Source organism: Cheilinus undulatus, linkage group 20, assembly GCF_018320785.1.
Source record: "Cheilinus undulatus linkage group 20, ASM1832078v1, whole genome shotgun sequence".
NCBI lineage: Eukaryota > Metazoa > Chordata > Actinopteri > Labriformes > Labridae > Cheilinus > Cheilinus undulatus.
In genome coordinates this window covers 28,864,150-28,880,167 of record NC_054884.1, presented here as the reverse complement: position 1 = coordinate 28,880,167, position 16,018 = coordinate 28,864,150, and the positions used below count along the sequence as shown (strand labels likewise).

The 16,018-nt window shown below is 40.4% G+C and overlaps 1 protein-coding gene across 2 annotated transcripts; it reads right to left on the bottom strand.

The window, feature by feature from the left end:
- Nucleotides 1-8,535: 8,535 nt before the first annotated feature.
- On the bottom strand, nucleotides 8,536-11,719 carry LOC121528699 (neurogenic differentiation factor 2-like). Of its 2 annotated transcripts, none has more exons than XM_041816252.1 (2): nucleotides 11,487-11,719; nucleotides 8,536-9,936 (listed from the first exon to the last, which is right to left on the bottom strand). In XM_041816252.1, the coding sequence occupies exon 2, from the start codon at nucleotides 9,822-9,824 to the stop codon at nucleotides 8,748-8,750; it is 1,077 nt and encodes a 358-aa protein (XP_041672186.1). In that variant the 5' UTR covers nucleotides 9,825-9,936; nucleotides 11,487-11,719; the 3' UTR covers nucleotides 8,536-8,747. The 2 variants fall into 2 exon arrangements, with proteins under 2 accessions (XP_041672186.1, XP_041672185.1); XM_041816251.1 differs by having other exon boundaries at nucleotides 8,536-9,838.
- Between the last annotated feature and the right edge of the window lie 4,299 nt (nucleotides 11,720-16,018).

The window sequence follows — 16,018 nt, the reverse complement described above, 5'->3', positions numbered from 1 at the left end:
CACACAAAGACACTTAGTCACACAAAGCAGGGCATTCTGGGAGTATACAATCACACACTTACACATGCACACACAACTACCATTGTTCCACAGATGCAGTGGAATTTCACCCCATGCCAGCTTCATCTCTGCTCACAGGGCTGGGCGTGGCACTCAGGCTGGCAGGATGGTGGCAGTGGTGATGGTGGGAGGGTGCAGGCAGGCAGGATAGGTGGGTGAGCATACTACAGTGGCAAACAATGCCCACGGAGGTGGAGGTGACACTAAGATTAAGATACGAATCCCTCAAGGGGAAATGCAATTTTTTACGCCTTGCTGTTGAACATGCTTCACACATAGGCCGACATGCATGCACAAAAAGGATTGCATGGACATGCACTAACGCGTGAAGGCTGCTGCCCATGACAGAGCGTTGCCTGAGCGGTTAGGGGTTCAGTGCCTTGATCAGGGCCAAACTGGCAGGGGTGATGTTCCTCAGTGAATAGTTTCCAATCTGATTTGCAATTGATTCAGTTAGCTGGCTTGTCTAAAGTCAAGTCATACATTCTTTTAACCGATGTCACACCACACCCTAAGCGTGTAGCAGGTTTACAGCAGTGCTTCCAAAATTTGGATCCTGGGACCAGCCTGGCCCACAGATTTGTCTGGGACCCTGAAAAACCCAGAGAATGGACTGACCCCAGTCATGATCAGTTGATGGTCTCAATGCGTGAATGCGAGCTCAGTAGTAGCGTTCAGTCTGTTTAAAAGCTGCTTCATTTTGGAGGTGTGGGGTCTGATGTTCAAATTACTTATTTGTGCCACTTTTTAACCTCTTTTCATTACCGTTCCCAGCCATTTTTTCAACTTTTAACCCATTTTTGCATCGTAACCAAATTTTGCCACTTTTTAACCGCTTTATTTGTTCAATTTTGCAACTGTTATTTGCTACTTTTCATCATTTATGTGCAATATTCGCCCATTTTTGCCCCTTTTTACCCATTTTTGCCACTTTACACCAAATTTTGCCATGCTTACCCCCTTTCCCATCACTTTTTCTGCCCATTTTTGCAGCATTTAGCCCATCACCACCACTATTAACCACTTTTCACCCCCTCTTACATCAATTTTAACTACATTCTTTAACCAGTTTTTGCCACTTCTGCAGACCGTTGCCTCTGCTGTACCATTATTGCCATTTTTAACTGCTTTTCGACATTTTTATGCCAATTTTTGCCCATTTTAACCACATTTTACTCTGTTATGCCCATTTTTGCCATTTTTAACCACTTTTTACACCACTTTTGCAGACTGTTGCCTCTGTTGACCCATTATTGCCATTTTTAACCACTTTTTACACCTTTTACACCATTTTTAACTACATATCTCAATCTGTTTGGCCCATTTTTGCCACTTTTAACCCATTTTTGCCACTTTTGCAGACTGTTGCCTCTGTTGACCCATTATTGCCACTTTTAGCGGCTTTTCAACATTTTTATGCCATTTTTTGCCAATTTTAACCACATCTTAATGCGTTATGCCCATTTTTACCATTTTTAACCCATTTTTGCCACTTTTGCTGATCGTTGCCTCTGTTGACCCAATATTGCCATTTTTAACCACTTTTCATGCATTTTTAAAATCAATTTTAACCATATTTCCCAATTTGTTTTGCCTATTTTTGCCACTTAAACAGATTGACATCTCTTTTAACACATTTTTGCCACTATAAACTACTTTTCTCCAATTTTTATGCAGACAAGACACTGTCAGTACTATCAGTACTATCAGTTAGCGCTTTTTATGTTAATGGAACAGCTTCTGTGGCTACTAGTGGTGGGTGGCTGCATAACAGTTTAGACAGTGTTTGAACAGGATTGTTGATCTTAAATGTTTTTTAAAAATGTTAATAATTAGTTCAGCTGACTCATAATCCTGCTGTCCACAGCAAAGGTATCCAACTTCAACTGTTTAGCCAGCTAAAGAAGCACATTCCTACCCCACAATACTCGAGAGCCGGCCTGCAACTGGGAAGAAAATTAACCAAGGTTCAAATCTCACTACTACCCGACAAACACAAAGAAAACAGCCGAAATTCACAGCTCCACAAACCGGAAAAACAGCTGTTTAATTCATTGTTAGTGGCTGAACGGGGAAGTTACTTGTGAGTAAACCATTTTTTCTTAAAATGAGGTTGATAACATATGAAATTGTGTCTTGTACATGACCAAATGTCATCATTTCACACTCAGGTAGCTCTTGGTCAGTCTGCCTGGTTATGACAGAATGGCTGATAATCAAATCTGAAAAGGCAGCTTAGACTTAGTGATGTGGCTGATAAGGGACAGCAGGAAGGGGAGTGTTATCTCATCCTCCTCCCAATCCAGGCGTTTCTGTGACATTCTAAAGGCTTTTTTTTTTTTATTCCAGGGTAGATGCACCTCAGCTAAAACTCTGGGTTTCAGGTCTTCTTTAGTATCAGTGCATGTGTGTTGGATCAGCAGCATTGGTGCTGGCCTCCTGGCTTGCATTTACCTCCTTTTGGAGCTGCTATTGCAAGCTATCGTTGCAAATATTTCCTTCAAAGTTGCCTCAGATTCATCTCCTTTCGTTTCTAGCTTCCTGATCTTGTGCCACTCTCTGAAAAGGCAAATAATGTGGTTCACTGTTAATATTATAACAATAATAAAAAAAGTTTGGTCTGTTTTAAGAAAAGGGGTTTACTTGTTGCATTTTGAAACAGACTACGTTTTACTGAAGCAAAAATAATGTGTATTTTATAGGGCCGTCAAATGGTTAACATTTTTAATCGTGATTAATCTCAGAATTTCTTTATCGCCTTTAATCTCCTTTATTTGCTGTTTTTTTAAAAATCCACTCTTTTTGTATTATAAACTGTTTTTACTTCATTTAGGATCTTAAACCAACGCTGATCAACCTGGGATACAGAGCTGCTTTTATTTTGAAAAAAAGGAACTTTGGCTAGATCAAATATTATGACATGGACTTAACCACAAAATAGGAACTTGTTATGGATTGTAAAGGACATAAGAGAACAGTAAAGAGGTTAATGTTCAATATCGCAAAAGATCACTCCTGACTTGTCTACTGAGCTGCCTGGGTTCTTTAAGGTTAAATTAGATATTAAGGATCAGTGGTGGCAAAACTTGGCTTGACCAAAGTGTGCTGAAAGGAACATAAAGTATGTAATTAATCCTGGTTAAAAAAAAAACGCATCAATGCAGGCAGCCCTAGTGATAAGAATGGTTACTATGTGGTATAGAATAAGACAGTTGTCATAGCTTAACCTTCCCATGCTCTTGCAGACCCCCTGTCTAGCTGGGCCCCAGATTGCTCTCCCCCGTTTTCCCCCCCTTATGAGCATCCTTGCTCAAGAGATGACCTGGCACCCCTCCATCTACCAGACTTATTTCCTTGAACCGGCCACCCCTCGTTTCCCAGCTTGTCCTCACAGACTGAGCTACTGCCACCCCGACATCCAAATTTAGCTCATTTGCAGGCTGAAAATCTCACTGTAGTGGTGCTTTTTGTTGTGGTGCCATCTCTTTAACAGGTGTGTGAGTAAAAAGGAGTGCCAGACAAATAAATAAACCTTCCCCTGCCTCCTGATAACGCTCGCTTCCACTTACTGCTAGGACTTCTATAATAAACTGTCGCCCCTATGATCCTTTAAATCTGATTTCCTCCTCTCTTGCTCTGCAAACTGCTCTCTGACACAGATTATATTTTTTTCCAAGATTAATCCCAAAATAATTAATCCCATAAATGAGCACCTAATCTGATAAATGGCGGTAAAAACTCTCCAGATGGAGATTTGTGTACAGTAGGTCTGGGCCTGTTTTTCTCTACTGTGCAGATCATGTTTGACGTTTTTTTTTTTTTTTTTTTAAAGCAGTCAAATGGAGCTCTGCGCAGGATTATTTAATTACGGTAATTGCATGGTGTTTTATAAACACTCATTCGAACAATTACGCTTGAATAGGATCCCAATTAATTGATTTTATGGACTTTAGTTACGTCACGTAAGGCCATTTGTCACAGGACCGTTACATTACATGATGATATCAGCGTGCACGTGGATTTAACTTTAAATTACCTTAATGACGTAAGCCTTCAATGAAGAATTAATAACATAATTGCTCTGCTTAAAAAAGTAAACGGTAAATTTAAATGTGACGTTTAAAATTAATTTCATATGTTCAATAAAATAAACTGTGGGTTTTTTAAATAAGAATATTTTAAATAGAATATTCCAGACTGAAAGGTGAGTTTAAAAATCAGCTGAAAATTGACTGAAAGGATTAGTTTTACGCGCGCCGGCCACTGCAGTCTCGTGCAAACGTGCGTGACTCGAAATTAAAAAAAAAAAAAGAGGTTTCTCTCTTTTTGTCCAGTGCCGCGTGCGGACACTCGGCCTCCTTTAACGGCGGAGAATAATGAACAGATGCTGAGTGAATTAGGAAAGAAATACTGGGTCCCTCCCACAAGGGCCACTTTGGCAGGGGCCGCCTGGCTGCCACGTGGCGCAGCTGGCACCGGCTCGGTGACGGTGCTGCTGCTGCTGGTGGTGGTGGTGGTTGTGTTGGTGGCGGTGGTGGTGGGTTTTTTCCTGGTCCTCTGGCTTTACTGGTGCTCAGACATTTAGCGGCTTGGCACGCGCTCCGACATCGACACCGCGTGCCAGCCGCCGCCCCTCTTCACTTGGAGAAGTCCGCCGACTCAGTGAGAGGTTAGAGCCGGGAGAGAAAGTCCGAGGCCCGTCCTTTAGCCGGGAATGACTACTTAAATACAGGGATAATAACACCGAGGGATGCTGGGAAATTAACAGAGATCTTCCCAGGATTGTAGGAATATACGATGACCTCATTCAGACCTATAATATTAAAGTGTTTAAATAATGAAAGGAGAGAACTCTGTTCAGAACACATCCACTCATACAAGTGTCCGCCTTTTTCTCGGCTGTGAATAAGAATAGGGCAACAACAACACTCCAAATTCGGTCAAATAATACTAAAACTTTATTTTTTACTAACTTGAAAAATCCAATCGTAAACGTGCTGAGAAAAATTGTGACAATTTAAGAATAAAAATAAGGTCTTTAATGCCTCTAAACTACTATCATTTTAAATAGACTAGTTTATTCAGGATGATAATTTTGTAAGGGAAAACCTTAATGTGGATTTTCCTTGTATTAACAGATGTAAACTGTGCTAAAAATGATCCACATTCCATCATAAGTGATGATTTTATTTTATAGTAAATTATGAATAATATCTTGTATATGCAACGTTACAAAAAGCTGTTTTTATTTGAAAGGTAAAATGAAAAATGTAGCAGAATCCCTTCAAAATAAAATAAGATTTTCTCCTTTAAATGTGTGATCATTTTAACTGTATAAAATGAAGCTCTGTTTGCTCTGGATTATCACCAATTGCATCCTGTCCCACCAATTTTGACTGCTTATTTTATCTTTAATTGTCATAATGTAAAGTATATGATGGATTTGTTCCCTTATTTAAATATCTGATGCACATTTGTGCAGGTGTTTGCATGCACGAGTGTCCCTAATGCCGTGATGTCCAGGGCTCATCTGATTTTACACCTGCAGCTCTAACAGTTGTGCTCACAATCTAATGGGCCCTTTTCTGCAAAAAAACTAAACTAAAATAAATCAATAATTAAATAAATATTATTGGATTTTATTGCAGTGTGACACCCTGCAGTAGAATTGGCGTACGTCTCTCCGGCGCAGGTCGGTGCTGGATGGGATGGTTTGCACCCTGCGGTGCCCGGTGCTGATTTCCCCTGGACGTCCTCAGTAACATATGGGACCCAGGGCAGTGGTCCAAACATGGAGCCTGCTGCCACTGTTTGAGAAACCAGCAGCATTTCATGCAGGCTGCAAAAACTCCAATTGTGCGTCTTGTAAAAACAGCACATTTGTCTTTTAATGTAAAAATGAGCAGGATTAGTCAAAATTAGAACGTGTTTTTGTTCAATTAAAGCAGCATTAGATTAAAAATATATACATTTAAAAGAAGGTATTTACAGTCATTTCTCTGTGTGTTTTAGTGTTTAAATGAGGGTGTTAAACAGATCAGTGTATTATCTCCCCTCACTGCGCGGTGTGACCGGAGCTCAGTTTGACTCTAACTGTGCTGTTCTGATCAGTCCTCATCCATCACTGTGCTAAAAAACAAACCAACCCCTTTGATATAAAATCTAACTTTACATGTTCGTCATGTCAACTGTTATTTGTCTCTCGTAGGGAGAGACTGAGGCCTTTTGTTCACCTGCTCGCTCATCACAGCACATTGTTACATGTGTGTGAAGTGTTTGAGTTCAAGAACACTCACTTTACCAAATAAAAAAGATCAATGGGTACAAGTATCACACTGCTTTTTAATCCGAGTTCTGAGTCTGATTGTTTCAAAGAGTGCACATTCCAGTTACAAACATATTTGTGTGCATGGCAGATGAATTACTAGAACATTTTGTTGGTTGTATCATTGCTCCAGACTTGAAGGCGCTCCAGCCTCGATGTGTTTTAAACAAAGTCAAATAAATGTCTGCGGCAGATCTACGGAAGCCCCAAGCAGACCTGCATCGATGCATTTTTATTTATGTCAATTTTCCCAAATAATACGCTGTTTTGGTTTTTTGTTTTTTTTTTCTTAAGGTGGCAGGTTAAGTTATTTTAACAAGATGCATTCAGGCACACCAGCTTGGTTATCTCTATATATGATAATCAGACAAATAAACAAAGATCTCTTTTTAGTCATTATCATGGGAAATGTGAGTAAAATAAAATGTGTGTCCACTGAAGGCTTCCGTAATGTTCAGCTATTAATATGCAAGGAATTTGTTTGTAGATAGAGTAAGGTGAGTGCTTCACAGGGTCAAAACTGTTTATGAAAAAGGTGTGACAAATAAAGACTTCTCTTTTTAGTCATTATAATCGGAAAAGTGAGCAAAATCAAACATGTGACCACTGGAGGCTTCCGTACACTTCAGTCATTAGAAGGTAAGGAATTTGGTTGTAGATAGCGTACGGTTCAGGCTGCACAGGGTCAAAAAAGTGGCTGAAAAAGAGAGGATGCTACTTGAAGATGAGGGGACAGAAATCACAATTGCAAATAAATATTCTGGTTTGATGCAAACACGGTCCATAGCAAAAGAAAAAGTCTTAGTTGAAGTGCGTGGACATACCTGCTTAAAAGAGGATTTTATATTCTATCAGAGTGCATTGGATTTTTGATTTTTGGCTGTCTTTTTTTTTTGCTTTGGACTTTATTTGCAACCAATAGTGTAGTGGTGCATGCACAAGTGAGTATAATGTTACTTTATATACTCTTTAGGAGGTGGTTTACTCTAAAGAGACTAAAAAATAAGAGGGTTTACTCCATGTACCCTTCTCTGCACCACTGTTTGCAGCTAACCTGGACAGTTTTTATTTATATGTCCTGAGTTTTCTTTCATACTGTAGTTTAGTGTGCATATACTGCTGTGTTGCTATGCAGATTTGTTCTATAGCATTCAATAATAATTTAATAATGTCCCCAAAGGTTTTAGCCCAACAGAGCATGCACTTGGCACGGTTTGGCTGCACAAAGCCCCCATGAATGGTCGGTCAAATTACAGCTAAAAACAATGTGTAAGGCTATATTTAACACAAAGATGAAGTGTGAGGTTAAACTGCCTAAATTAGAGATTTTATTTTTACTAATGCATGTGCTTTTTTTTTTTTTAAAAAATCCTTCTGAAGCTGTGCTTCTTTAAATTCCATGTAAGCGTGTGCTTTTGTTTTGAAATTAATGCCTCATTTGTGCTCTTACACCTTTTTTTTTTAATTTATAAATGCTGTTGCAAAATCAGATTTAATTTTTTTATTTTTGTCAAATTTAACATAGATTATTAGAGACAATACGGCACCATGATTTCAGGCCTTTACTTCAGTGCTTTGAATGTTTCTTTTGCTTAAATTGTCACATTTTTGGCGTTAATTCTGGAAGCATTTCTCCTCTTGGCTTCAAAAAGCATACCGATTACTAGTAATTTTGATTGTTTAAGAAGCAAATGCATTCATTTTAAAAGCAAAGCTTCAAGCTTAACTAACACATGTGACAGTAGAATATACTGTGTCAAATCTATGGAGAATACAGGATGAGAAATAAATGTATTTACTGGATTAAAAAAAACACACAATTCTGTCATTTACATACTGTAATGACAATATAGCAGCAACAGGGACTAAACCTTTAATTTTTATTTTATAAAAAGCAGGAAACCAAATTAAATTTGTTTAACTGAACAGTTGAAACCACTACTTTGATTTATTTTTGATGTCTTTATCAGGATTTTTCTCATGTTGCCAAATATCTGAGCTTTCTAAAGAGGTTTGAGTTGGTGCCAAAGGCCCACAGCCCATGCAGAGATAGATTCCCCTAATGCTAAAGAAAAAGATCTTTCCAATCATATGAGACAATTATAAAACACTTTTTATTTCTGCTGTTGGTGTCATAACATGTTTCGGCCTGTACATGGTTTATGCACTCATTCTGCATACAGGAGATTACTGGACACACTTTGATAGGATGTAACACAGTATAGGGATGACATCAGTAGAATACAGAAGGAAATCAGGGGATTCTTTCTGCCTCCTCCTTCCAGAAGCTTCTCTTGTGCCCCTAACATTATTACACATGGCAGGATTGTCATTGTCAGCTCTGATTGGTTGTGGGGGGGGCTCAGTTGTGGAAAAAAGCATTGAGGTCCTCATACGGGGGAGCCCTGTCGTGGTGCAAGTGCACGTCGTGGAAAGGTGGAATGTTTTCAGAGTGCGCACCTCCGCTGCGCGCTCCCGATGGCCCAAACTGGATGCTGTGGCCGGGCCGGGACGTGGTCAGTCCGGAGTAATGCATAGAGTAATGATAGTTCCTGTCCGTGTCTGAGGACTCCTGCTGCCGCCCGGACAGTCCGCCGTTCAGGCACACGGGCGGGCTGTGCTGGCCCTCGTAGTCCGGGCTGCTATAGTCAGGAGATGTCCCGCCCTGGGGGTACACGGCCTCGTACCCTGGGCCGTAGGAGTGGCTCCGCAGGTTAATTGCGCCTGATCCGGGCTGGTAGTGCGGGCTGGAGAGGCGGGAGCAGCGGTACGAGTAGGGATGGACGGAGAAAGGAGAGCTGGGCATGTGGAAGCGGGCTCCCTCTGAGCACGGCTCAGTCAGGAAGTTCCTGGTGTTGAGCTGCAGGCATCCTGCCACCAGGTTGGTGGTGGGCTGGGACAGGCCTTTACACAGCATCTGCACGTAGGTCACCACATCTGGACGCTTCCCGTTGCGTAAAATCTCCCCAAGCGCTAAGATATAATTCTTGGCCAGCCTCAGAGTCTCTATCTTGGACAGTTTTTGCGTTTTGGAGTAGCACGGCACCACTTTGCGCAGGTTATCCAGCGCTGAATTCAAGTCATGCATGCGCGTGCGCTCCCTCGCGTTCGCCTTCATCCTGCGCACCTTGGAGCGCTCCACGCGCGCGGCCGTCATCTTGCGCTTCTTTGGGCCGCGCTTCTTGGGCTTGTCGCCTCCGTTCTCATCCTCGCACTCCTCTTCCTCGGCCTCGTCTTCGTCGTCGTCGTCGCCGGCCATCTCGGACTCGGCTCGGCTGCTGCCTTCCTGCGGCTCGTCCAGCTCGTCCTCCGCGAGGCGGCAGCGCTCGTGCACGTCGTCGTCCTTGGCCTTGCAGTCCTCGCTCTCGTTGTCCTCCACCCAGTCCGCCGCGAGCCTCTGGACGTCCGGCAGCACCTCGCTGAACAGACGGCTCAACATCGTGGGCAAGCAACCTGCAGAGAGACACAGGTGGAGCTTTAGTGGGACTGCTCCAGCACCCACAGGTGCGCTGACAGAGCACGAGAGCCTGAGTCAGAGATCTCCCAAAGGCCTTAAAGAGGGAGAAATAGACAAATAGTGCGCTTTAGACGTCAGGGCGAAATCAAATCCAGTGTGCGTAATCTTCAAACTGAATTAATCTCTTTCTATCACACACCACTCCATGTTTCCATCATCTTCCAGAATTAACAGAAGAAATGCAGCTTATTATTACGCATTCCGTTAAAAGCACCATTTCCACTTTAAATAAGCTAATTCAGGATAAACAGACTGACAAAGTGAGGCCTCAAAACATGCAGAAATATTTGCTTTTAAATGCTTGCTAATGGAGGATTGGATTGATTTTGCGTAAAGACGCATTCCTGGGATATTGATCAGTCATTAAAATTTTTATACCACAAATGAGTTATTTTTTGTTGCCATAAATAATCAATGCTGCCCCCTGGGCCTCCAGGAGCCTCGGTCCTGTCCTCTCTCTACATGTTGCGGTGCTGCTGGCCTGTCCCAGCTCGTCCCCCTGGGACGCGTTAAGGGTGCGGGTCCCTCCTCGGTCCTATAAATTAAAGACCTGGAGGAATTTCAGCAGCCTTTAGAATACTGTCCTCTGAGTTAACAGGTTACTGTAGGATCAAATTTAGAAGAAACGTACCCAGAAAATTCACTTTAAAGGCTCCAAGCTCTGTTTGAGCCTTTAAGAGAATTAAAAGTGGCCAATAATAGACGATCATTTGGACACCTCGCGAGATCTCAAGGCCACATATCGACTTTTTTTGTTGTTCTCTTTTGTGATTAGAATAAAAACAATCTGTTAAAAAGACAGATTAACCCTGGATCGTTTTATTTAATTCAACAAGGCCCATTTTTTAGCTGAAATTTTAAATTGGAAATTGGATTTAATTGGTCACGAGGCCAGCTTAAATCCAAAATTTGCACAATTAAGTGACTTTAAAAGCTCAAGCTCCTGTTTTATTTACAGTATCTGATCAAGATTAAATCCAAGATGATGTAAATTTTCCTTAAAAGTCTGAAATATCCAGAGCCCAGCTGTTCAGATGAGTCCAAGGGCGTTTATTTTTTCTAATCTTGTAAGCACAATGTAATTAATGCCAACCAATACCTTGTCAATTAGCCTGTGAGTGTCTGTGGAGAATTCAACCCCCACCGTGTTACCACACACACATTAACACACACACACTTATAGCCTTTACAGCAGATTTAAAACAATTTAGACGATTTACTTTCCAAATAAGACTACGCACTGGAGTATGAATCAGCCACGATGCGTAATATGGATTTAAAGACAAATTAAAGGTAAGTCTGTCTTTGATCAGTCGAGATCGAGAGATGAATTCACATTAAATGTGTCAAATTCATCTTTCCATAAGGGATTGATGCGATCGTGGATTAGATCGTACACAAAAGTGTGAATATGTGCGTAAAAATGCGTCTGATCACGTCGCATCGTGCCTGAATCGGACGCGTAAGCTGAGATAAAGCCTCCCTGGTTTGATCATCATCTCTGCCTTTTATCCACAGAGACAATAATGCAACATTGATCTACATCTGATGGGGAAGTATTGATTGTAAAATGTTTGAACCTACCTCCGCGGTGGAGCTCAGTGACGGGGCAGAGCTGGTTTGTTTACACCATCTCTCTCCGGGTGGGCATCACATCCACACGCCCTGCATGCGCGGATGCTTTTGCAGGAGGAGAGGATCTCGCTCTCACACACCTCTCTCTCTCTCTCTCTCTCTCTCTCTCTCTCTCAGCCTCCCTCCTCTCTCTCCTCTTCTTCTTCTTCTTCTGCTGCTGCTATCCTGAGCCCGCTGAACGCGCGGAGGGGATCCGTGCATGTGGCACCTCAGAGGCAGGACTGGGTGGGTTACATACCAGCTCTGATGCCAGGCCCATATGGCTGGCACGTCATTGGCAAGAGCCATCACATGAGAGCCGGTGATTGACATGCGGCCGCATTCACAGAGACTGGCTTCCCCCCGGGGGAGAGGGACTCGCCATCTGTCACAGAGCTGAAAGAGAAAATGGAATAAGGAGTGAATGGCACAAAAACGCACACTGGATTGGAAAAAAAAAGCTTCTGTAAGCCTCCATCTTTGGGAGAAACGGGGTTAATCTCATATAGAAGGTTTAGGCAAACAATCCCCTTACGACAAATAATTATCACAATCCCGTAATGATTAATTTTAGAATGATATCATTCAAAGTGTTCTGAATTGTTAGAGGATTACGCAAAAGGAAGTGATTTTTACTGATAAGGAAGATCTCATTAACATAAATAATCCATAGAGGATGTGCGTAATTTAATGTCACACACACTGAGAAATCTTCACTAAAACAGGATATTTTTCTAGAATAAATATCAGTATCCTGACACAAAAGGCCGGGATAAATAAGGGACCCGCAATGAAGATCAGAGTCAGGGTGCAATTGCCTAAACGAGTCAATTGAACTGAGCCAATCGGAGCGTCTTGCGCCGGGTTGCCAGTTTGGCACAGGTGCACGTGGGCGGGCTCGTGCCAAAGGTGGCAGAGGCACAGATTGCGGAGAGAGGCCAGAGGATGGGGCAGGACAGGAGAGAGAGAGAGAAAGAAAGGACCCAAATAATAATGAAGAGATGGAAAGAGGAGGGTTTAGAATCAAATCTACAAATTCTCCATTTTTAATGCTTTAATTATTAGATCAGGGGGTTAATGGTCAGGTTTGGCTGCTACAGTCACCTGATAATTTACTGAACCAGGGTCACTCCCAAACATGTTAGTGTCGACGTTTCTACGAATTCACTTCTCACTGATCCAGTGATGAACGATACAGTTTGATTTAATGACATTGCAGACAAAGTGATATTTCTTTTCATAAAACTGCATCTTTAAATTTTGATTTACAAAAAAAATCTTTGGGATTAATGATGCATTTTCAGTTTATCAATATTTATGTAGATGATGGAAGAAAAATGGTTCCTATTTTTCACATCATCATCTTCACAAGCGCTGTATTCCCAGAAAATAAGTCATAAAATTGATTTATTTCACAAGTATTAAATGGTGAACACTTTAAACCGAGAGTACACCGGGTTCACTAGCTCTGACATGTTCAGTCACTGAAAAAAGATTTTTTAAAAATGAATGAAAGTTTAAGACAAATCTCAACTGTAGAATCAAATGAATCATTCTGTCCTTACTTTTAAGTATAATTATTATTATTATTATTGTAAATTACCCTTTAATAATGCTGTAAAATAGCCTAATCTTGCTGTGTAGATGATCAATTAATGTCATGGCAGGGGTGGAGAGTCTCACTGCCTCCTTACGCTTTTTGTGGGTGACATCTAGTGGTAGACTACAGCTAGTACACGTCAAGAATGAACTCTGACCGAGTGGTGTGTCTGATTTCTATAAATACTTTAACCTCAGGAGTAGGTAGAAAAAAAAAATCATTGGTTCAGCTCAGAGAGTTGGAATGGCACCAAATATAAATAACTATATATATATATATATATATATATATATATATATATATATACTGCCTTAAGTATAATAATGATGAGAAACAACTTAGATTTTTATATATTTACTATATTTTTTTTAAGAGTTAAAAAAATTGTCAAAAAATGTATGCCATACAAAACAATAAAAAAATGAAATTAAAAAAAAGTCCCCAGTTTTGCATGATTAAAAAAAAAGAAAAAAAGATCAGACTTCATCATGAAAATCTAATTTTATTTTGGGGGAATTTAACCCTTTTATTGCCAGTTTAAGTGCAAACCTCTTATGTTTGTAGCATGAGTCTTCCTTCCAGTGGTGCTGCCCTGTAGCGACCCAGACTCATGTGCTAGATGTGGGCTGTTGGTTCTCATTGATACGTGCTTCTTTATTGGTCTGTGCTAATCCATGTACTTGTGGATCTTGTGTATATAGAGGGATTGTTGTTCTTATTGTTTTAATTTATTATTATGATTATTGTGATGGCAGCTGAATGTGTGCAGCACTTGGAGTCCAAGACAAATTTCCCCAAGAGGAAATTAAAGTCTATCATATTGTATCGTCTCCTGTCGTAACGGTGTTGGATTGTAATCGTATCATATCATATCGTATATGTGAATAAAGAGACACGATTTCTTTAATATTAGTTAAAGATTAGTTATAAATTGTTACACTCAGGATGTCTGTGACCAAAAATGGCCACCATAAATTAAAACAAAACAAAACATCTCATAAATATCAAAGACTGATTAAAGTTTAGGAATTTAACCCTTTCAATTCGTCTATAAGCACCCACCCCCATCCACACACACACACAACTTTTGCAATGAAAAAAATCAAAAAATGTAAATGTTTTTTCAATGCTACTTGCAAATGGAATTATCCCAGCCTTGAAATACGAAGACTTGCATTTTTTTTTATTTCAATATAGGTTTGTGATGAAAAAATGGCCGCAATACATAAATAATAATTTTAAAAAGGATATTTAAGAATTTAGATTTTAAAATTAATTTTTAAATCAAAATCAGACCGTATCATAAATATCAAACACTGTTTGCCTCTATTTGATTGACAGCCGAAGAGAGACAGGAGATGTTTGGTCCAGAGGACACGGCGTCTGTGGATTCACATTTCATCTGACAACAGATCAGTTTTCCATTTTGTCTCAGCCCAGTTTAAATGAGCTTCGACCCAGAGAAGACAGCTGGATCCTGTTCACATATGGCTTCTTATTTACATGATACAACTTTTACATGAGTTTGTGGATAGCATGGTGAACTGTGTTGACAGACAGTGATGTCTGAAGTGTTCCTGAGTCCATGCAGTGGTTTCCAGTACAGAGTCATGACTGTTTTCCCTGCAGTGCTGCCTGAGGGCCCAAAGATCAAAAGCATTCAATTCGGCTTTGTTTTTTGCAAATTGGTGAACCCCTGCCTCTCTTAAATGCTCCTTTTATACCCTGTCATGTCACTGATCTGTTGCCAATTATCCTAATTGGTTGAAAAATGCTCCTCCTACTTTGTTGTCCCATCCCTACTTTTTTGAGATGTGTTGCTACCATCAAATTCAAAATGGGCTAAAACTTTTCATGAAATGATAAATTCCTCAGTTTCAACATCTAATATATTGTTTTTGTTCTATGGTGAATAAAATATGGGTTTATAAGATTAGCAAATCATTGCATTCTGTTTTTATTTACATTTTACACAGTGCCCCAACTTTTTTGGAAATGGGGTTATAGTTTTATATGCTTTCTGTAAACTCTTCACAGGCTTTAACTCGACCTGGTTTGCAGTTGGGTTGCATAATTTTGCAGCTTCATCCTCCAGAAAAAAACCCCACGTGCTCATCCTGTTTCTTGTCACTTCATAAATTTCACCATGCAGGTCAATTGTCGCCTCCCAGTGGCTAAAAGAAAAATTACACCCTAGAAGACAGCAGACGCCCTGTGATTGATAATACACTGATGGATCAGACTCGATCTTTTATGCATATAACAGCCACTGTAATCTTAGAGATAAATCTCTGCAGCTCAGTACATTATAATACTGTCTCTTTGACTGAGTGTAGCATAGGGTGTTGTGTAACATTTAACCCTGTTCTCCTTTTAATTGAAAATATTTCCTCTGTTTTAGATGCCTATATAGTGCTCCTTATGTGAGGTGGCTGCACAGCAGATTCAGAATGCCTCCTGTGTTGTTTTATATTTTCCAAGGACAGCTGAAGATGAACTGCGCTATTTTTGACTACCAGAGGTGAAGGATTTGATTTCAATCAAAATTTTTCTCGCTGCAGAGAGATAACCTCTCAAATTCACCTCAGTACAGGGGGGAATTTGGAGTTCTTTTTGGGGAAATATCTTTGTCCCTAATTCTTTTTCCACTTTAAGCACATTTGCATCAATAAAGCAGTATTTTGTTTGCACTTACAGCAAAAAGCTCCTTAATATTACTATCTGATACACTGACATCATATTCATTGTTACCCTTGTTTGAAAACATCAAACCAAACACAATCTGTCCCTCTCCACCTTTTTGTTTCACATTTGCATTTGAATCCATGCTCTCAAACCTCTCCTCTAACTTACCTTTAAGCACTCACACACCATCACATCTATACACACCACTGCCAGCACT

Excerpts from the sequence above, each read along its gene's own strand:
- LOC121528699 (XM_041816252.1), bottom strand. The coding sequence starts at position 9,824 with ATGTTGAGCCGTCTGTTCAGCGAGGTGCTGCCGGACGTCCAGAGGCTC.